The 24,048-nt window shown below is 41.8% G+C and overlaps 1 protein-coding gene and 1 non-coding gene across 2 annotated transcripts in view; one reads left to right on the forward strand and one right to left on the reverse strand.

Annotated features, from left to right (window-relative positions):
• FRMPD3 (FERM and PDZ domain containing 3) overlaps positions 1–24,048 on the reverse strand; it is a 212,831-nt gene that overhangs the window by 25,792 nt on the left and 162,991 nt on the right. The window contains 1 exon segment of the mRNA XM_053473702.1: positions 11,496–11,640. Within this exon segment, the coding sequence (XP_053329677.1) occupies positions 11,496–11,640 (145 nt within the window).
• On the forward strand, positions 13,705–13,829 carry LOC128504174 (small nucleolar RNA SNORA35). The gene has a single exon (XR_008355407.1). It is a non-coding gene; the product is annotated as a small nucleolar RNA SNORA35 (small nucleolar RNA).

Below are 24,048 nucleotides of genomic sequence, written 5' to 3' on the forward strand. Positions count from 1 at the left end.
CACGGAGGAGAGGGAGACCCCCCTCCAATACACAGCCACCGGAGCCGGCACGGAGGAGAGGGAGACCCCCCTCCAACGCACGACCTCTGGAGCCACCACGGAGGAGAGGGAGACCCCCCTCCAACGCACGGACACCGGATCCTCCACGGAGGAGAGGGAGACCTCCCTCCAACACAGTGCCGCCTCCGCCGTCATCTACAGGACTGCCGCGCAGGAGAGGCAGACCTCCTGGAACACGGCGTCCGGTTTCGGCACTCGCGCGCCCTCTGGTGGTGAACTCCTGAACTACTGCAGGCATATATGAAGGGAGATTGCGCCACACTCATCATGGTGGTGATTCCCGGTCATTGGAAGTGACGTCATGAGGTTTGTCGGGAGATTTGAACTTCCTCTGTGGTTTCTATTTAAACCTCTTCAGTTCTGTCTGACCTTGCCTTCTGTTGGTTGTCTATGCCTTGTGCTAGTGCCCAGATAGCGTTTCCTGATTCTGTATTCCTGTGTATGATCCTGGCTTGTCTGACTTCGTTGATTTCCTGAATCCTGACCTCGGCTCTGTTATACGACTATCCTGCTCTCCGGAATCCTGACCTCGGCTCTGTTATACGACTATCCTGCTCTCCGGAATCCTGACCTTGGCTTGTTATACCTGTTCTGTCCTGGAGTCCTACCTGACCACGGTGTCTCCTAACTACTTGTACGTGACACTTGCATGGTATTAAAACGCAGAATCTGTATTCAAACTGTAGGGGTAGCCAGAGTTGATCACCTCATAAACTATTTTAAAACAGTGTATTGCAGACGTCGACACCCCGGGGAGGGCTACACAGAGCCCCTGATGCCGATCTCGGTACACAGTTTAAGCAAAGAAAGCAATCATAGATCGCTTTCTAAGCTTGTTTAATGCCATGGCGTGCCAGGTACATCGCTGGTTTTTAAGTGACTGTTTTTCCGTGACACCATTTACACTACTTACCGTTATGCCAATTTCTTCAGAGGAAGCGGTGCCATATGTTCCGTGAAAGGCATAGAGAGGCCATCAATTCCTTTTCCTCGATCATTGAACATTTTTTGCCTTTCAAGATCCTTTACCTCTTTGCCATTTCTGCATTACTAGACAGCGAGCAAAACTGATTTGGACTAAACTTCTGGACTCACCTCTCATTATATAAATAAAAAAGGTTCCCTCAGAGATACAACAGTCAAAGAGGTGCAGCAGCAGAACTAGTAGAGCACTGAGCCTGGGCAGGCAGACACTGGCACATCAATGAACAGGACTGGATTTTCCCAATATTAACCCCTTGACGACAATTGACGTAGTGGGACTGAAAAAACATTCAGTTAGCGATAATTGACGTGCCAGGACCGTCATGGCTTTAAACGGGTGTAGAAAGCGATCTACATTCGCTTTCTGCAACACCAAAAACCCACCCCAGGACGCGCTGTGACCCTTCTGGAAAGCGGTCCAAACCCCCACTGCAAGATTTTGCCACTCAAAAGATAGCAGAGCATCCTTTAAAAAAATAGAGAAGTTAACAAAGTTAACTCTTGCTCCCCTTGCAGGCTGAATACAGGTACTGCATTTAACCATGCAAGTCAATGGAGCCTAGCTTTCTAATCGCAATGTGATTAGTAAAATAAATGTAAAAAAACAAGCAAAAATAAAAATAGTTAAAAATAGTTAAAAATGGCAACATGTAAAAATGATCTTCCACTGATGTTACCATCAGGGGAACCTTCCAGTCCCCAAAAATGTAAAAAAAATATATATATATATACACTCACTGGCCACTTTCTTAGGTAAACCTTGCTGGTAGGCCCGGACTGGCCATCGGGCACACACAGGGCTGGATTGACGTAGGGGCTGATGGAGCTGCAGCTCTAGGCCCCTACCTTAAAATAGGCCCAGTCAGCACCGGACTGACTGGGCCTATGCGGCCTCTACGGCCGTCCCTAACCCAGGGCAAAAGGGGCACCTGCCCCTTAAGCCCGCAGCAACTGCGAACGGGCCCGCCACTTCAGGGGGCTTGGGCAGCCCCCACCAGGGCCGGCCTTAGGGGTGTGCGGCCACACAGGACGCCACGGCAGCCCGGGACTTAAATTACACACAAAAAACACACACACAAAAAAACCTGATCTTTTAATTTAAGTCCCGGGCAGGGGCACGAGCGGTCGTCTTGTGAAGTTTTCAGCAAGCACTCGGCGCCCCTCACTCTCCGTGACTCTGTCGTGGCGCCGGCGTTTCATGCTGAGCAACGGAATATGATATCACCCTTACGAAATAATTACTGCAGTTTTTCTGAAGTAATACTGCAGTTTTTTTGGACATGAAAAAACTGCAATACTGCACTTTTACTGCAGTATTACTGCACTTTCACTGTAGTATTACTGCACATTTACTGCACTTTTACTGCACATTTATTTATGCATTTGTACTTACAAAAATAACTGCAGTAAAACTGCAGTACAGTGAAGTAAAAATGCAGTAAAACTGCAGTAAATGTGCAGTAATACCGCAGAAAAAGTGCAGTATTGCAGTTTTTTCATGTCCAAAAAACTGCAGTATTACTTCAGAAAAACTGCAGTAATTTTTTCGTAAGGGCATATTCCTGCGCTCAGCTGTGAAGTGTGCACCGCGGCAGACCGGTAAGACGGACGCCTCGCTCCCCCACCGCTGGACTCTGGCAAAGTGAGGATAATGAGAAGTAGGGAGAGGGGGGGTTGATAGTGAGAAAGGGCAGGGTGGGGGTAGACAGTGAGAAGGGACAGAGGGGATAGATAGTGAGGAGGGGGGGTAGATAGTGAGAAGTGGCGGGGGGTAGATAGTGAGAAGGGGCAGGGGGGGTAGATAGTGAGAAGGGGCAGAGGGGGGTAGATAGTGAGAGGGGGTAGATAGTGAGAAGGGGCAGAGTGGGTAGATAGTGAGAAGGGGCAGATGGCATAGATAGTGAGAAGGGGGGAGAGGGGATAGATAGTGAGATGGGGTAAATATTGAGAAGTGGGAAAGGCGGTACATAGTGAGAAAGGGGGGAAGGCAGTGAGAAGGGGAGAGGGAGTACATAGTGAGAAGGGGCAGATAAGAAGGGGAGGGGAAGATGGGGAGAGGGGGTAGTGTGAATGCGTACGAGAATGAATTAATGTGTGGATGAATTGTGTGAATGCATACGAGAACGAATTGATTATATATCTGGATGAATTGTGTGAATACGTACGACAATGAATGAATTGTGTGGATGAATTGCTTGAATGATTTGTGAGACTGCATTAATGAATATGTGTAAATGATTTGTGTGAATGAGTAACTGTTAGGGGACAAAGTTGGCTCAGGCTGGGCTGTAATATGTGTGTAATCTGGGTGCTGATCAGGTTCTATGTGGACACCAGGGCTGGCTTTGGGGTGTGCAACCTGTGATCTATGCCTGTAATTTAGGGGTTATCTATACCTTTAATGCTGAGTTTATATGTGAATTCCAATTGATGTACACCTGCAAAGCTGGGTGTATGTTATTCTGTTGATCTGTATCTGGTATGCTCTGTTTCCATACATTATCATTGTATACCTACAAATAGAGGGTTTGTATGTCTGATTCTGTTTATTTGAGCTATACCTTCAACACTGAGTTAACATGTTATTTTCAATTGATCTATACCTGCAAAGCTTGGTTTTTGTGTTGATTCTGTTGATCTATACCTGCTATGTTTCCATACATCATTTATGCATACCTCCAAATATAGGGTTTGTATGTGATCTACACATCCAAGTACTGTATCTATACATGCACTTCAGAGGACAAAACATTCTAGGCCCAGAAATCAGTGAGAGCAAAAGTAAAGGTATTGTTTTTTTACTCCAATTTAACCTGCGTACCTTATTAAAAAGGATTAGTGGCACTAAATTGTGGCTTCAGGGGTCCCATGTATGATGACTTTAGTCACATTGCTCCGCCTAGAGGATTGGCTGAGCGCCGCAATTCAGTTGGGGTGGTCTGAGTTTCTTCCGTGCTGTGCTGTGCTGTTCATCTGTGACTGACAGACTCACTTGTCATGAGGGTGATCTGACCAGCCAAGGCCCAAGGAGTGCCACACTGCCACCAGTTTTTTTTTCTAAGTACCACCTAAATGGTCAAAGATTAGTTACTGTTTTGAAGCTTTTATTAACCCCTTAATGACAACTGACGGTCCGGGCACGTCACCTGAAAACGAAGGGTTAACGACAATTGACGTTCCAGGATCGTCATGACTTTAAACTGGTGCAGAAAGCGCCGTTCTACGTTCGCTTTCTGCACCCAAACGGTGTTCCTGTAATGCCTCGACCTCAGACCTCCTTTTGCCTTCATTCTTCAAGGAGCTGGAAACATTCTTCAGAGATTTTGGTCCATATGGACATGATGGCATCACGTGGTTGCTGCAGATTTGTGGCCTGCACATCCATGATGTGAATCTCCCATTCCACCACATCCCAAAGGTGCTTTATTGGATTGAGATCCGGTGACTGTGGAGGCCATTGGGGTACAGTGAACTCGTTCAATAAACCAGTTTGAGATGATGTGAGTTTTGTGACTTGGTGGATTATCCTGCTGGAAGTAGCCATCAGAAGATGGGTACACTATGGTCATAAAGGGATGGACATGGTCAGCAACAATACTCAGATAGGCTGTTGCGTTTAAACAATGCTGAATTGGTACTAAGGGGCTATTACACCACCAGCCTGAACCGTTGATACAAGACAGGATGGATCCATGCTTCGAAAATGAAGTATATGCCCTACTAACTTTTTTAGTGTGCATATTTATTTGGTATGTGAATTTTATCACAGGGGCAATATTTCTTACTTTAACTTGTTCTGCACCACATGTTTTAGACTATATTAAATATTTCCATGTCCATAAAGATCTAAAGTACATTTGCATTGATTGAAAGGCTTTCTGCTTCACTGGATCACACATTGGTGTTTATTTATTGGTTTTATTTAAGTTTTACAAGTAACCCTACAACATTTTAACTGTGTATATTGTGGATTATTGGAACACATTAGAGATTGCTATTGGAGGCTGTGTTTCACGTGTAGCAAGTATATTTGCATATACTTGTGTGTACTACGGAGGTACCTTAGGGATCAGTATTGCTCTATAATCCATAACATTTTCATAAGTGATATTAAAGAACGTCTTAATTGTAATGTATGCTTTTTTGCAGATGATACAAAGGTATGCATCAGGGTAGACTTTCTGGATGGAACAAGCCAAATGGCAAGTGATTAAAATAAATCACCGACTAGAAGTACAGTGTAGGCCAAGCCACTCTAACACCAGAGGGGTATACATAATTAAATAAAACCTTTTTTGCCAACTACAAGGTGTTTTTTCTGCCCCTTTGTCTAGTTAACTTACTCTAAACAGCCTACTGTTTCTCCCTCCCATGATGCTACTCTGTGAGCCTCTGTGAATTTCTATGGGGGCACCCTTTCTGGACAGAGTCTACAGGGGCTCTAAAGCCTAAACACACACCACTGCCATCACCTATAGATGTTATTATAAAATGTATTTCCTTTGCTGCTAAAGACTATATTTGGAGGAGTATATACTCACTTAACTGGAGTGCTGAGCAACTTTATTTGTGATATATTGGGAGGAGAGCTTGCCTGCAGCAACTGTTTCAATCAAAGATGACTTCCAGATATTTCCCTACCAGTATTCAATGGACATGCAAGCAGAAACAGTGACAGAAGTAGTAAAAAAAATATTCACTACCAATGTGGCTTTCCATAATACCACATGGTCACCAAAAAATGTGAAAAAGCATATACCAAAAATGGATAAATATAAAATGAAAGGTGTTATAACAAAATATTCACATCACCCCATTCCCCTCACCTAAAACTCCTATGAAAAATATTTTCACAAAAAGGGCCTGTTTCAATTTTGGTGCAAAACTATCCCAAAACTTGCCAAACCTATGCATATTGTTACCTTGTCCGTCATTCCGGCTCTTCTGCGGGCAGGGAAGCTGAGACGCACCCTGTGCGTTAAGACCCCTGCTTGTTCCGTCTGCGGGAGCTGCTGTCGGGTCCGTCCTTCTGCTAGACGCGCGTCGCCGCAAAAATCGAGGAATCTTGACGGGCGGGCGTCTCAACGTCATTTATCTTTTTTACTCCTCCCCCTAATTAGGTGGGTAGGAGGATCTAGTAGCGTGGAGGGATATTTAAACCCTCAGTTGGCATTACACAAATGGGGATTGGTGTGTTTGTGTAGCAAACACAAATTGGTATTTGTTTCTGCAATTGGACAAGAAATCCAATGTTGCTATACTACGCTGTTTGAAAAGTAATTTTATTCTACCGGTAACTTTGGATGAGATTGGTGGGACATGGGATGCACAAAATATGCCAAAATAACCATAATATAATACCCTAGGTAGTCTACTTTACAAAAACTTTTTATGTAGGGCTTTTGAGATTTATGACTGCTATTGAAGTCAGAGCCCTTGTATACCAAATTTAAAAATATTACAATTTGGAATAATTAATCAGCCAGCTTTCCTTATGTCCCTTTTCCACTGGTAAATCCCTTTGGCAATATTCACTTAGTATGTCCTTCCAACAATAGAATTGTACAATGGACTAAAAACGATTAGCTCCACTTGGTCCTATCATCTCACTTTTCTCCATACATTTGCTTGTAAAAGGAGACAGCTCTCCTTATTTCAGTCTATCATATGTGAGCTCTTGGGTCATATTTAAAAAATCCTCATGCCCCTTGTTGTTCAATACCTTGTTGAGGTGTATCCTTAATCTATCTATATACAGTCATATGAAAGAAAGTACTCTCTTTAAATTCTATGGTTTTACATATGAAGGCATAAAAACAATCATATGTTCTTTAGCAGGTCTAAAAATTAAGTAAATACAACCTCAGATAAACGACACATGACATATTACACCATGTCATGATTTATTCAACAAAAAAGCCAAAATGGAGAATCCATGTGTGGAATACTAAGTACAACCTTAAAGTTTTCATGAGAATTAAGATGCTGAGTAGCAGTCAGGTGCTGCTAATCAAATGCCCTTGATTAAATGATCATTATCAAATGTGACCACCTCTATAACAGCAAAAGTTTTAGCAGTTTTCCCGCCTGGAGCACACAATGCCAAGGAGGAAAGACAAGCAATGATCTTAGAGAAGCAATCATTGCTGACAATCGATCTGGGGAGGGTTATAAAGCCATTCCCAAACAAATTAATGTCCATCATTCTGCACTGAGAAAGATTATTTAAAAATGGAAAACACTTGACAGCTGCCAATCTTCCCAGGAGTGGACATCCCAGCAAATTCACCTCAAGCTCAGACTGTGTAATTGCAAAACACCCAAGAATTACATTTCAGACTGCATCAGACAACAAATTCCCGAATTAAAAATTCCCCCAGTTTCCGTCCGAACTAAATGGGCAGGACATAAGTTATTGCCTGAAAACAAACGGGCCAAAAATGAAACGAAATATGTGTCCGAATTGCTTTTGGCCCATTTGCCGTTTCCGTTCGAAATTTGCAGGATCTTTCACTTCCACTCTCTGAATGTCTTCCTACCTTTTTGAAGGTCCGTGTCTCACATCTTCTTGTCCATAATGGAGGAGCTTATGGTGACATCCTATGCCCCAATTGAGGATCGAGGGAGAGGACGTCATCGAAGCAGCATCATTTTTGCGCAACTGCACGGAAGAGTGCAATTGCAATTCTACTATCAGCCTATAGATGAATATACTTTATATCTATTTGTTTGGACCGCCTTGGTTAGTGTGGGGGTAGAAGGTGAAACTACATCAGGACAGTATCTTTTGTGCGTCATGGGTTTGGTTTAATAAAGTAAAATAGACTCCAAATATCTGCAAAGGAAGTATACTGATAACAAACTAAACCACATATTTGTAGAAACATAAAATTCATTTAGTTATGCCAAATATTTGAGACTGTTTCCTATTGAGATTGGCATTCAGGGTCCGCCAATATATTTACGTAAATGCAAAAGTTTTCCCAAGAAAACCACAGAATTCACCCTACCTCTCAACATTCAAAAAACATCTCAAAACTTACTTCTTCAGAGAAGCATAACATTTTAGCTGCTAGAACGTCCTTGTCACTGATACAACCACCACACTACCTCTCACACTTTCTCTGTGCCTTATGTTTGTCACCCCATTCCCTCAAGATTGTAAGCTTGTGAGCAGGGCTCTCTTCTCCTAATGTATCGGTTTGTCTTAGTCTGTCAATTCTCGTCTTGTCATACCCCTTGAATATATGTATTGTATGAAGCGCTGCATAAATTGGTGGCGCTATATAAAAAAAGATAATAATAATAATGTATATTATATTATATTCCAGTGAATCATATATAAATTACACCTATAAACTGTCACAACCCTGGGTTGCAAAGATCTGTTTGTTTTTTGAGTTAACCCATGGGTGGTGGGGTACAGACCAGGGGTGGTTTGGAGAGGGAGAGGAATCCTAGTTTCTATGACTTCCAGGAGAGTGGGGTTTAGCCGCCACGGTTATGGAACGCACACCCGGCTATATCGGGGTCTGTCCCGGGGACGCTCGGGGTCCCAACAGCTGATCGTGTTGTTTTTTGGACAGAATATTCTACGGACCCTGAGCTATCCATCAGTAACCCGGGATTGCCGCTGCTCCCTCGGGATCATCCCGAAAACAACAGTTTGGTGTTATATGGCCTTTGCTGAGCTTGGTGGCCTGAGTATGGCGCCAGGCTGTCTGGGCAGGGCATTAATATGTTAATATGATTATGATCCTTTCATTGTTAGAGCGGTATATACAAGGCTGTGTGTTTCTCAATAAACACTGTTGTTCTTCACCTGGACATTAGTCTTGTCTAATGCTTCAGGAACCCGCTATATCACTCATTGTCCTTTTCAGGACAATTACAGCACCGTAGTTTGCTACATCTCGGCGGGGTACGGTGCTACTACACTGAGGATACAGAGCCGGTTCCCGATCCCTTCCTCGTAGTATCGTATAGTGCTGGAAGCAATACGAACAGCTGACTGGGCGTACCCAGTCAGTGTACAGGGAATCCGGTGCATTTTATGCACCCACATTTTGTGCATACCACTATTTTTATCATATAAAAAATGATAGAATAGTTTTTTGTGAAAAAAAGGACTTTCACTTTTATTTGAAAAATCTTTTACTCTACAAAAACTAATGAAAAAAACCCGCTAAGTAGATACTATTTGTCCTGAGTTGAGAAATACCCAATGTTTTTATGTTTTTTTGCTTTTTTCTGCAAGTTATTGGGCAATAAGTACAACTAGCGTTTTGCTATTTCAAAACCATTTTTTCCTGAAATCTGGGGGTCCAAAATTTCAGGTATGTTTGAGGCCGGCCAATACAATTTACCCCATCAAACCATATATTTTTGAAAACTAGACACCCCAGGGTTTTTCAAATGCTGGTATTTTAACCCTTTCCATGCACTGATTATACCATCAGCCTTTGTCAAACTTTATGGTAGTAATGACTTTTGTATTGTTTCCACACATAATGTACCTCAGGTGTGAATTTACCGCTCCTGGTATATGTCCTAACACCCCAATATGTGTTCTGCTGAGTACAGCGATACCCCCATGCATGGGTTTGGTCAGTCTGTGCCCATGTCCCATATTTGGGACATCTTTGAAGCCGGCTAATTTGATTTACTCCATCAAATCATATTTTTTTTTAAACTAGGCACCCCATGGGCATTTAAAATGCCAATATTTTAACTCTTTCCATACTTAGGAAGCAATTGCTGACGCCAAACTGATCCTAAAAGAAGGCGGTGGCTATTTTTTTTCGTGGGAGGGCTTTCCTCTTATGATCCACGGCCAGCTTCACTTGTGAGGCTTCTGTGGATCCTGCAAAGCCGCCGATCGTGGCGAAAAGTGGCATTGCAGCTATTAAACGGCAGCTTTGTGAAGGGGTCAATAAGTACAGAATCATGGTCCAAAACATAATCAAAAGCCTGGTTTGGTAGCCAGGACAGGTAGTCAGATGAGCCGGGTTCAGGAATACGAAGATCAGCGAAGTTGGTATTAGACTTGTGCGTTTTCGTTGTTCAGCCCGAATACCGAAGAAACAAACATGGCGGCGGCAAAACATATACGAAGCAATCTTTGTGTTTGTTTACTAATCTCCCTGGTCCCTTCCCCATCTAGCCTACCTTATCTACGCAGCATCGCAGAGGTTAACTCATTGGTTGATGGCAGAGGAGGCCCATGCCGGCGACCAATAGAGTTGCTCGTACGGACCTTTAAAATCTTGCTGCGTAGTGCATACTGCGTTAACCCCGTATTAACGCCTTCTACGGAAAAACGGCAAAAACGAAGGAAAAAAACACAAACACGAAGAATGTACACGTATATTCGCCCGAACAGAACACAGGAACAGTCGAATATGCATGAAATACGAAGATTTTCTCCATATGAAGACAAACATGAAGAGTTGGCTGGCGTCCAAGTCTAGTTGGTATACAATAGCTAGAGATCAGGAGCCAGGAGAGAAGCCAGATCATACAAAGAAATACAGGATACAAAAAAATGCACTTGGAAGACGGAACAGACACAAGGGCAAAGAGGAAATGGAACTGGCTGCTGAAATAGCCTGAAAGGAGTTTCCTGATAGCAGCCAGGTGGGTAACTATGGTACTTAAGAGGCAGTTAGCTAGACATCAGCTGAGTCAGTCTTGACACAGGGAATGCAAAACTGCTTGTTAGCAATCAAGTGGTTCAGCCTGACACAGGGAGGAAAGGCTTCTCGTTTAAAATCATAGAACCGTGACACTTGGGAAAGAATTTCAAAGGCTAACCAGTTGGCCTCTTCAGACCCTTTATTCAATGTAAAATGAGTTAACTGCTTTTTTTCTTCTCAGTGAAAAGGGTCCCAACACTTCTGAATCTTTCCACATACGCATTTTAGGAATAAGAATATGCAGTAGAAACCGAAAAATATATGCAGGAATTCTCAGTTACACCATAAGATAAAATTTTAGACCACTTAAATGATTAAATGAAAAGTGATGTTTCTGTCTTCTAAGGTATATGTGAAGCATACCGTTTGCCTCACTAATAACTGTTGTTCAGTGAAAGAAATGGTGCTTCAGTCAGAAGAACTTATTTAACATTGACCGTTCTCCACTTCTGGCATGCAGCAGCCAGAGTATGCAGAGTTTCCTGTTAAATTACTCATAAGGAAAATGTCTGGTCAAAATAAGTTCATAATACAGCTACATCTTTTTAAACTCCTCTTCCACTGGGTTTCAAGTTTATGAATCCATGTTGTTTCCTTATTGGCATTTGCCTTTGTATGAAAAACCTATTCCAGATACGTGCAAGTCTATGTCCCACATACTTACTAACTTTAATTTTTTTTTTTAACATTTGTGCCTTTGAGCACCGCAGGTGAAATCTGATCCTGTTTTAGAGGAATGGGAGATAGGAGCCATACCTGCCTTGATAATCTGGGGAGGAGGCATGTGACCTGCTGTTCTGTGGAAGATGGGTTTCTTGGGGTCCACCAGGAGCCTATAATATCCAGCAACCAAACAGGCAAAGCTGGTAGCCTCAGGCCAATCCATAAGCAACACAAGTGACTAGAAGAAAAAAATAGAGAAATGACCAGATTAAGTTAAATTACTTTCTTAGGTCACTTTACTCATTTAGAGGATGCAAATAAAACATATTTGCTATTCAGTTGACTTATTCATATGGGAATTATATGTCATCACCCACTTCTTTTCGGTTATACATTAGCATTTTGAACATTTAATTCTGATATAGTATAGATCACCATACCTTTTTTATGATTCATCAGCTGACTAAATTGGCTTGTGTCATCAGCTGCCTCTATCTGTAGTCTCTTTCTGGGTGTCCTCCTATTCAATCTAATCAAATAATAAAATCTAAATCAAAACTTTTCATTTCTCCCACCCTCATCTGTCTCTACCCCCGAACTTGCTGCATATAACTCAACCATCATGCTTACATCTCAGCAAAATGTCCTGAGAATACCTGTTACTCTGGTCATTCCTACACCTGCGATTCAATCATTCAATTCGAAACATTGGGGTTCACATAGCATAAATGTTATTAGCTGCTACTAATAGTACATATGAATTATCCCCCTACACATTCTTTTAGGCGGATAGGGGGTGTGTTAGATTAAACAATTTTATAACTGGAGTTATTACATGGACCACCTTGTATGCATTTGCATCTGTCTTTAAGATATGTCACTGTCTAGTTTGTGTTTAATTGTTACTTCCCTAATTTCTTTACCTCTATTGCATATTCACCATTGTTGTCTGCGTGAGGAGATTAGCGTGATGTTGTTATTGTCTGTGTAATATACTGTTATTGTGTTATGAGTTAATTGTATTTATCTGTTCTGGCTTCTTCTTGTAGGTCACTTTCACTGACAATGTGGTTTTATAAACCGTGTTCCATTCCAATAAAATGCGTTTTACTTTCCATCCTGACTAGTGTGTTGTGTCGCGACTGGCGGTATGCTTCTTTGGGAGACTTTCACTGCAACAGCATATTTGACTTTGGGAACAGCAGTGGCTAACCACTTGTAGCTGTCTTAGACTGTAAAAAGGGTGACAATGACATGCCAGGGACCCTATACCCGGTTCCTGTTATAGTGAAAAAATAAATACTGCACATGAGTGACTATTATTAAAATTGCTGTTATTATATATTCATTTCAGATCCTGGATATGTTTTTTAGGTATATTTGTATAGTTGGTTGTAGCTGTGTCCCACACCCAGTAACTGCTCCCTTATTCCCTTGAGCCCCTTGGTGTCTATGTGACCACCTCTGTGGGAGAATAGACAATGTCCCTGTGTCCCATCTGTCCATGTTTGAATGTATTGGCCACTTTGAAGGGTTTTGCATCTTGTCTTTTAACCTATGGCAGCAACAATGGTTAGTGATGTCCCGGGAGACCCATGGTTCCAGTTACAAACACATTTCCAAATTTCAGTGATGGTGCATAATTTTAGGAGCTATGGTGGTTTGAATCAGTCTCTAGTGGTAGCACACCTAATAGTTTCACCACCAGGTGGCTTTTAGGTTACATTCTACCTCACCATGGAGATGACACCTCACTGGTTCCTGCGTCACCTGCGGCTCAATAAGACAATGAAGGGCCTATAAGTATCTGGGTATACTGCTTGCTCACTTACTACAGCATTGTGCTTGTGGTCCCTGTTTGTATCCAGAGGACTGCTGCATCATTACTTGTTATTTAGACTTTGAACTATTGGGTTGGACTTTGACAACTCTCCTAGATTATCCCTTGGTACTGCGGTGCAGACCCTCTTGCAGCAGGGTTACGATCCAGCGCTGCAGGGGACCCAGATTCTCCACTCCCACAGCCAGTGGTCGTCTGCACGATGCGCGTAGAGAACCTCCGCTGCCGGCCCTTCCGCCGGGCTTCTATGGTGGAGCACCGGTGTAACATCTGGGGGGTGCATTGGTAAGTCTAACCGTTTTATTTTTAAAAACCCCATACAGAAAAGGAGAAGCCCCAAAAGAGATGCAGAGTATGCTACAGCAGGGGGCAAAGAAAGATACTACTGTTTCCCTTTTTTTCCCTCTGCCAGCCTGTTGATTTTTATGAGCCTACATTTTGCTCTGTATATATCCCATATATTTGCACTGACAAGTGTCCCCTTTGTTTATTCTGTGGCCGAGGGATCTCTTAATGGTGCTAGATCCCCTCTTGTTGAAAGGCCAGGCTATCTTGTAACCTATCCCTTCTGATAGTTGGGTGCAAAACTATCACTTTACTCGGGAGATGTTGCTGAACACATATTGGGTGGGGGTATTTGACAATAACCTATACCGGAATCTGTAAATTCATACCTGAATTACAAATGCATGTGAAGAAAAAAAAAACACCAAAACAATTACTACCACAAACTTTGACAAGGAGCAGGATTAGTGCATGGAAAGGGTAAAAATACTAGCATCTGAAATAACCTTGGTTGTGTAGCTTTCAAAATTACCGTATTTGCTCGATTATAAGACAACCCTGATTATAAGACAACCCCCCAAAATCTGAATATTAATTTATGAAAAAAAGAAAAGGCCTGAATATAAGACGACCCTATAGGAAAAAAGTTTTACCAGTAAATGTTAATTCATGTAAAGTATGTGAACTATTGTTTGTTAATAAAAGCTACGATTGAGAAAAATATTTTGTTTTTATTTCCTTTTTTTTGAACCTGCCCGCCTCCCAGTTATGCACATCTGCCCCCAGGCTTGCCACTCTGCCCCAGAAATGCCTTATACCCTTTATATGCCACTGTGCCCCATGATATGCCTTTTAACCCTCTAAATGCCACTGTGCCCCATGATACACCTTTTAACCCTCTATATGCCACTGTGCCCCATGATATACCTTTTGACCCCCTATGTGCCACTCTGCCTCTAGAAATGCCTTATACCCCTATATGCCACTCTGGCATTTATGGGGTTAAAAGGCATATTATGGGGCAGAGTGGCATATAGGGAGGTATAGGGCATTTCAGGAGGCAGAGTGGCGTATAGAGGGTTAAAAGGCATTTCTGGAGGCAGAGTGGCATAAAGGGGGTTAAAAGGCATTTCACAGAGCACTCTGCCTCCAGAAATGCCTTTTGCCCCCCATTCAACACTCCCTCCTCCAAATTTACCGGTGCTTCTGAGTCCCCCGGTGCTTAGTCCGGGCAGCGTGTATTCCCGTAGACAACTTCCGCTCTACGCGAATCGCGTAGAGCTCTACACGCTGCCAGGACTAAGCACCGGGGACTCAGAAGCACCGGTAAGGTGGGGGGGCATAACACAGGAGGATCCAGGTCCCCTGCATCTGAGTCCCCGGTGCTTAGTCCGGTAAGTGTGTGTGGGGGGCATACACAGGAGGATCCAGGTCCCCTGCATCGCTGCACGGGATCTGGATCTTAGTCTCATAGTCAGACCTATTTGAGGTCTGATTATAAGACGACCCCGATTATAAGACGAGGGGTATTTTTCAGAGCATTTGCTCTGGAAAAAACCTCGTCTTATAATCGAGAAAATACGGTTTTTGGGTTGCTAGGGTAAATTTAATTGGCTGGCTTTAAAGATGTCCCAAATAGAACATGGGAACAAAATGACCAGATTTGGAAAAATGGTTTCGAAGTAGCAATATGCCTCTTGCACTTATTGCCCTATAACTTGCAAAAAACTTGGATATTTCTAAACTCAGGACAAATCTATTCAGCATATTTTTTATTAGCTTTTGTACATAAGTAAAATAATTTTCAAATAAAAGTCATTTTTTTCACTATATTTGTTTATAGTAAAATAAATGATACCATTATTTTGATTGTATCAAAAAGAAGACGAAGAAGCCCTTCCTGTCCTGAAAAAACTATATAATTTGTGGGAGTACAGTAAATGAGAAAGAAGAAAATTACAGCTAAACACAAACACAGCAGAAATGATAAAACAGCCATTGTCATGAAGGGTACAAAAACAAAAAATCAGCCAGTCACAAAGGGGTTAAAATAGTAGACAGAAATAAATAGTAAACAAAACAATTAACAAAATAAGTCAACAACTTGGCTCAGGTACTACTAACCATAGTCAATTTGTCATGTAGGGTGCTGAAAGAGATGAATGTTGACCTCTCTCTCTCGGCTCATCTCTTGTGTCACATCCTCAACCAAAGGGAGTCCTTAACCTTCATAATCATGAGGAGAGTTACTTCAGAAAGACATCAGGAGATTAGGCAGCCAAATGCATGGCTGAAGTGGAGGAGAGGATGGCCAGACGGTCGGAGGAGATTTTATACTAGGAATGGAGGGGGGGGGGGTAAATACCGGGCTAGACAGTATAGAAAGGGAAGTGCTTTAGTTAGTAACCAGTTGGGTGCATCTGGTTACTAATGATATCGAGGCATGTAGCAACACAACCCCCCTACCCCGATAGCCTTGTGATTGCTCCGAAGAGCAACCACAAGTGCCATCATGTAAATGAAAAAAAAATGTTTTAAAAAAAAATATATATGGTAACATGTAAAAATCCCCACTGTCACTAAAAAAAAAAAAATATGGTTTTAATGAGCAAGTCCTACAATACTTTTTCTTCACAAAAATTCCCGCATGGAAAGAGTTAAAATATTGGCATTATAAATGCCCATAGGGTGTCTAGTTTAAAAAAATGTTTTGATGGGGTAAATTGAATTGTCTGGGTTCAAAGATGTCCCAAATATGGGACAAGGGGGCAGTAGGATCAGATGTCTAAATGGCAAAAAAAAACAAAAAACCTCCCAAATAACCCAACAAACCCATGCATGTGGGGTATCACTGTGCTCAGGAGATGTTACTGAACACATATTGGGGTGTTTGACATGGACATATACCAGGAGCGGTAAATTTATACCTGAAGTACTACGTGAAAAAAAAAAAAAAAAATTACTACCATAAAGTTTGACAAAGGCTGGTGGTAAAATTAGTGCATGGAAAGGGTTAAAATACCAGCATTTCAAATACCTTGGGGTGTCTAGTTGTCAAAAATATTTGGTTTGATGGGGTAAATTGTATTGGCCGGCTTCAAAGATACCCGAAATAGGGTATGTTGACAGACTTTTTGACATGTCAAAATTCCAATTTGAACAATGCACACCTCTCAAAAAGGGCCTTTTATTCGCCGAACAACCTAACAAACCCATGCATGTGGGGTATCATTGCGCTCAGGAGATGTTGCTGAACATATATTGGGGTGTTGTTTGGCAGTGACATATACCAGGAGCTGTAAATTTATACCTGGAGTACAATTTTTTTTTCTACCATAAAGTTTGACAAACTAGTGAACTAGTGGATGGAAATGGTTAATATACCAGCATTTGAAATACCTTGGGGTGTCTAGTTTTTAAAAATATACGGTTTGATGGGGTAAATTTTATTGGCCGGCTTCAAAGATACCCGAAATAGCACATGGGGCAGGATGACCAGCTTTGGGGAATAAAACGGTTTTGAAATAGCAAAACGCTACTGGTACTTATTGCCCCATAACGTGCAGAAAAAAGCAAAAAAACATAAAAACATATTTTATCATTTTTTTTATAGTAAATTATATGATATGGTAAAATAATGTAGCTAAAGAAAGCCCTATTTGTCCTGAAAAAAAAACAATATATAATATGTGTGGGAGCACGAAATGAGAAAGAAGCAAATCACAGCTAAACAGCAACACTGAAAAATGTTAAAAGAGCCATTGTCCCACAATATACTTCGAGTAAGAAAGAGTATTGTCCTTAAGGGGTTAAGGCAGCTTTTTCTTTTATAGTGAGATCATCTTTCCTCTTACCTATATCTAAAGTCTCAAAATCCTGAATTACTAATTTATTAAAAGAGGTCAAAATGCTTCCCTCTCTCCACTTTAAGGACGAAGGAAGATTTGTCTTTAACTGTTGTGTGTTTCATTTTAGATACTAATGGAAATTAAGCATCATCATTTTGTTCCAAAGTATCTGAAAGAGTATGTTCCTGACTATTCAAATTAATATTTCTAATCTCACTTTTGGCAAACAGTCTCTTAGTGGCTAATTTGTGAAGAAACTTATGAGCATCCACAAACAAATTTGTTTAGTATTTTTACCTCATTTATCTCTCCCTGTCTCCCTACAATGGACGCATAACAAGAGTCCACAAAATGCTATCATCGACTCTGGGGCCAGTGACTGTTACTTTGACTACGATTTAGCAAAAAAATGTAACATACCCACACGACCCAAGAGGGAACCCCTCACGATATTTCTCGTTGATGGCAGCAACATCAATTCTGAACCTGTTACCACGGAGACAACACCTATTACTGTATGCATTGGAGAGAAGCATAAAGAGATGCTTAGTTTTAATTTGGTCCGATCACCATCATTTCCTTTGATCCTTGGACTTCCCTGGCTGAAACTTCACAACCCCACCATAAAATGGGCTAGGGGACGTGTTACTTTTGCATCTCCACACTGTAAAGACCCCTATTTCTTCCATACTTCAGTTTCTACCCTTCATGCCACATCCTCTGAGACCCCCGAGATACGATACCCTACTGAGCTTTCAGTAAAGTCTTTGACAAACCAGAGGCTAATAAACTACCTTCTGCACCGTCCGTACGACTGTCCTATAGACCTACTTCCTGGGCCCCATATACTCCTTCTCTGAACCCATATTAAAGACACTAAAGACTTACATTGAAGATAATTTAAGAAATTGATTCATCAGACCATCCACTTTTCCTGCCAAAGCTGGCAAATTTTTGTTGGGAAGAAGGACGAAGGGCTTCATCCAAGTGTGGATTACAGGGAACTCAAGAAGGTCACTATCAAAAATAAGTACCCTCTGCCTTTAATTTTGAAATTAACGGACAGACTTAGAGACGCACGATTATATACACCAATCTTGACTCACATGGTGCATATAATTTTGTTCCGGTGAAAAAAGGACACAAATGGAAAACGGCTTTCCGATCACGGTAGGGTCACTCTGAATATCAAGTCATGCCGTTCGGGCTCTGCAATGATCCTGCCACTTTTCAGCACTTCCTCAATTACGTGTTCCGGGATATGTTGGACTCTTTTGTAGTGGTTTATCTCGATGACATCCTGGTCTACTCACCATCTCTTACCATTCATCGTGAACATGTGGAACGTGTCTTTTCCTGTCTCCGGCAACATGGACTCTATGCTAAATTAGAGAAGTGTATTTTTGAAACCACCTTTGTCGAGTTCTTGGGATTTGTGTTAAATCCAGGCAGCATCAAGATGGATACTAAAAAGGTATCAGCCATCTCGGACTGGCCCATTCCTACCTCCGTTAAAGCCATACAGAAATTTGTGGGTTTTTCTATAGGAAATTCATGAAAGGCTTCTCCAGGCTCATCGCTCCCATCACTCAGTTAACCAAGACACATGTAGCATTTGTTTGGTCTCCTCAAGCACCGCAAGCTTTTGATGAATTAAAGCAACATTTCACTTAGGCCCCTATTCTCGTCCTACCCAACACTGAAAAAAAACATTTTTGTGGAAGTAGATGCCTCAGAGACTGCATCAGGTGCTATCCTGTCCCAACGACAAGGTGATGGAGAGACGCTTCATCCTGTGTCTTTCTTCTCCAGATGATTCTCCCCAGCAGAGATTAATTGCAGTGTGGGGGACAGAGAACAATTGGCCATAAAAATGGCACTAGAGGAACGGCGTCATCTTCTGGAAGGGGCTAACCATCCGATGTTCGTCTTCGGCAAAAAAAATCTTGGTATTCCGCGAATATTCTCCTGTTCCTGTCTTCTCTTGGGGCGAATATTCGTGGGGGTTAATACGGGGTTAACGCGTACCGCAGCAGCTCTGGCGCCAGGAGTTTAAATGTCCGTGTGAGCAAATCCATTGGTCGCTAGCAGGGAGCTCCCTGCTGGTGACCAATAGAGTTGCTCGTACAGACTTTTGGGGAAACTCTTGCTGCTGGATGGTGGACTTTCCTGTGCCTGGTTTTATGCTGATTACCTTGTACATGCTTTTGTACATTTCATCTGTTGTAAGTGCAATACCTTACCTTATCCAATTAACTGAGTGATACTGTGCCATTGCTCCTGTGTTTTTATATTTTTTAGATGTGAAGAATTAAAGAATATTTTCTGATGAGCTCTTTTATGTCCTTGGAAATGTGAGTGCATTACTTACCTGCAATACTGCTAAGCCCCATTTGCATACGGAGTTACACTATTTTTTGTCAAAAATCTTTTTCCCCTATGTGGATGTGCGCCCCATTTGGAAGAGTTGTATAAATAGTTCAGGATCAGTGGAATTGTCTCTCGTTGGTCCATGATAACATGAAACATATTATCAGCAAAGATACCTTAACCTTAACATTAATGTTCCTAAAAGAGCACGAATGTAGGATTTTGAGGAGAGAATGGCTAAGGTTATATTGAATAGTAGTGAAGAGAGTTGGTAGCACTGATGAAATTTAGTACCAGTAATTATGGTTAAAAAAAAGTCCTAAGTCGGAACATGTGATGACGTGGCACATAGCCACCGCTGTGTACTGCGATCGTGGCTGGTGCCTACTCATGGGGAACCACGGACAAAGATCCTGGAGGCGCGGTGAGACTATTGTGAGTACCCTGTCGAAGCTTCGGTCACGGGAGCGGAATGCTCGCCGGTCCCACCAAGCATCTTCCCCCATGTCTGTATAGGGAGGGAGGATGGAGGAGGGAGGGAAACAAGGAATTTAAAACTCACCCTCATGCTGCCAATCCTCTCCCTCTCCCATGCCGGTTAACCCCTCCAGTGAGACACCCAGCAGATGAAATGGACGGAACCATCTTGACTAGCTATCAGAACAGAATAGCATGAAAATAGCGGAAAAGACACCCAACATGTTTTCTCCTCAAGCTGTGGCAAATATCTATACATTTTTATGTATTTTGTTAGCTCAAGCTATTGATCCTCTACTTGATAAATTTCAACTTAAACAAATAAACATCTTACCAGGCTACTGAAGTAATAAAAAATGAATTAAGACACAAAAGGAAATATCTGCTCTTATACACATTAAACCCTTAATTCAATATGCTATAGAGTTTTAATATTTATTGAGTAAGAGCTCCTTGAAGATATTGGAACTGTAGTCCTGGGGGACTTTCCAAACATTTTGAACCTTATCTTGCGCTTGAGAAATTGTAATATATACTCGGGAAATATATATCTAAACTATATCAAACTCTTTTTCCCTAAAACCTTAAATGGTCTCTTATGAGGATCTATTTAAATAGAGCAGAAAATAAAATAGGAGGGAAATTCCAGGTAGCCAGTTCTAGAGTAATAGAGCTGAGTGGATCCTTTTTTATTAAAATGTTTGCAATTTTTTAATACATCAAAGGCTATATCCCATAAATTCTTAATTTTCCTGCATTTCCACCACATATGTATATAGTTGTCTTCAGCCGAACTACATCTCTAACATAGGTTAGGTGAGGATAGATATGGGCCAGCCGGTTGGGCGTTAAATACCAAATATTACACATTGCAAAACGTGTTTCATTTAGTGACATATCTCTTGCAATCTTTGTTATATCATTAAAAGCTTTATTCCAGTCTTTTTGCCTTTTTTCCCCACTGATTTTCCCATTTTATTTATGTATTTATGTTTTTTTACCTCTATTATCAGTTTGGAGGGCGTCAATAAATCTAGATGCACATTTTTTAATTTTGTTTTAATAATGAAGTTGCTTTTATACTTATCATTATATTTATATTTATCCATGGGTTTTTAGAAAGTTTTTCACTACATTATCATCCGATAATTTAAATTCTGCTTTTAATTGAGCAAAGGGCTTAACTGTATTGTTGCAAAATAAATCTCTAATATATGTTATTCCCTGTTTTTTCCAGTCTGTAATGGATAAATCTTCTATACTTTGTTCTAATATGCTAACTCTGACATTGCCAATAATTTTGTTCCATAAACCCTTTTTGTAAATGTAGCCATGTGGGGATTAGCTGTTTCAGGATCAAATTATCGCTATCTATACCTTTTTTTATTTATGTTTTCTCCAACAGTCATCTAGCTGCATCCTTAGAACGTGGAGAAGAGTGTATGCTTCAAAATATTGTTTAAGAATTGGAATTCCCGTCCCGCCTTTTGAAGCCTTGTGTGCTAGTACATTTATGCTAGGGATTTTCCCTTTCCATATAAAGTTATTAAAACTAGCTTGGATCATAGCTAACCAACTGGATGGTATTGTTAATGGGATTAATCTGAATAAGTATGTCCATTAAGGTAATAATTATGATTTTAAAGTATTTATTCTTCCCCACCCAGAAATACCCACTTGTCTCCACTCTTTTAGCATTTTGTTAGTATATCTTATCTTTTTTAGACCATTAAATTGATATTTTTCTTTAATTAATCCTTTTGTAGCATTATCTATATTCCTATATTGTACCATTGATTTCTGAGTGTTCAGTATATAATTAGAAACTTTACTGTATTCTAGTACTTCTGTCATTAAGCTTGCAAATGCTCTGAAAAATACCCCTCGTCTTATAATCGAGGTCATCTTATAATCAGACCTCAAATAGAGGTCTGACTATGAGACTAAGAACCAGATCCCCCGCAGCGCTGCAGGGGACCTGGATCCTCCTGTCTGGTAACCTTCCGCTGCTGGTGCTTCTGACTCCCTGGTGTGTAGTCGGGGCAGCAGGTAGACTTCTTCGCGATTTGCAACTTCCGCTGCAGCCGGAAGGAGGTGCCATTAGCAGCGGGGGTTGTCCTTCGCGCAGACCCTCCCCGGCTGTAAGAGAGGAGAGTTCCCTGCAGCGCTGCTGGGAATTCTTTCTGACAGCCAGAGGGTGTATGAGCGATAGACGCAGACAACCCCCGCTGCTAACGGTACCTCCTTCCGGCTGCAGTGGAAGTTGCCTAAACGAATCACGTAGACGTCTACCCGCTGCCCCGACTACACACCAGTCAGAAGCACCGGTAAGTTTGGGGGGGGGGTTAAATGGTAGGCATAAGGCATTTCTGTAGGCAGAGTGCTCTATGATATTCCTTTTAACCCCCTAAACGCCACTCTGCATCGAGATAAGTTTTAACCCCCTATATGCCACTCTGCCCCATAATATGCCTTTTAACCCCCTAAATGTGTCATATAGGGATATAAGGCATTTCTGGAGGCAGAGTGGCACATAGGGGTCAAAAGGCATATTATGGGGCACTGTGGCATATCGGGGGTATAAGGCATTCTGGGGCAGAGTGACAAGCCTGGGGGCAGATGTACATTACTGGGGGGCAGGTTGGAGAATAAAAGGAAATAAAAACAAAAAAATATTTTTCTCAATCATAGCTTTTATTAAAAAAAAAATAGTTTACATAACATTTACTAGTAAAACTTTTTTCCTATAGGGTCCTCTTATATTCAGGCTTTTTCTTTTTTTCATACATTAATATTCAGATTTTGGGGGGTTGTCTTACTAAATACGGTATATATATTGCTTGATCACTGTCACTATGTTTTTGCGTATTTGGTGACACTACATATTTGTCACGTTCTAGCCAGGCTGCGGAGCTGCATATCTCTGTCTTGCTTCAGTTTCTCTGTTTTGCTTCAATCCATTCCTGGATTTCCTTATGCTCTGTTCTGATTTTCCATTCCTTGCTTCTAGTTCTGCTCTTTGCTTCAGCTCAGTTTCCTTTATAGGTGTGCCCCACCTGTTATGTTTGTCTCAGTCTGCAGTCTAAAGGTATGTCTCCCCGATGTGTGTTTAGATTTCATGTTTGGTTTGTTTAGTACCTCTGTATGCAGGGTTTAGTGTTAGGACCCACCGTAAATTGGAGTACTTTGGTGTAGTGGTGGGCTAAGCATACTATGGCCATAAGATGTGACGGAATCTCCAGTTGTTATCTTGTAGTCCTAGGCTAGTCCTGTTTGGTCCAGTCTTGTCAGCTCTGTGCCTTGTTGTCCTGTCCTGTATCCCCGGTAGAGGGGTGTCCTGTCTAGAATCCCCGGTAGAGGTGTGTCCTGTCCTGAATCCCCGGTAGAGGGGTGTCCTGTCCTGTTCATATCGGATCTTGAGTATTCCTTGTCTTGTTCCCTGTATTATGTATATCATGTCTGGTTATGTTTCTTGCTTGATCTCCCTGTCCCTTGCTCCTCCTCTGCTCTGCTTGCTATGTTTCTCCTGTACTCTGCTTAGCTTCCATACTCTCAGCTTGCAGCATCCTGCACACGATTCCAGTGCTATGTCTCATGCCTGCTCCAGGGTGCCTGCAGGATACCACCAAGTTCTGCTCTGTTCTGTCATCATGCGCTGCTATGTCAGGGTGCTGGTATGTGGCTGCACAACCCTAGATGCCCACTGGAAGAGTGCTATCGCCCTGCACCAGGCCCTGTCCAACTCCGCTACTGCACCGTAACTCCTGAACACAATCTTTGGACGTTCTGGGTCTTTACAGTTGTCTGTATGGACCCGGTTCCGTGA

The sequence above is a fragment of the Spea bombifrons genome, chromosome 8 (genome assembly GCF_027358695.1).
Source record: "Spea bombifrons isolate aSpeBom1 chromosome 8, aSpeBom1.2.pri, whole genome shotgun sequence".
NCBI classification, from domain to species: domain Eukaryota; kingdom Metazoa; phylum Chordata; class Amphibia; order Anura; family Pelobatidae; genus Spea; species Spea bombifrons.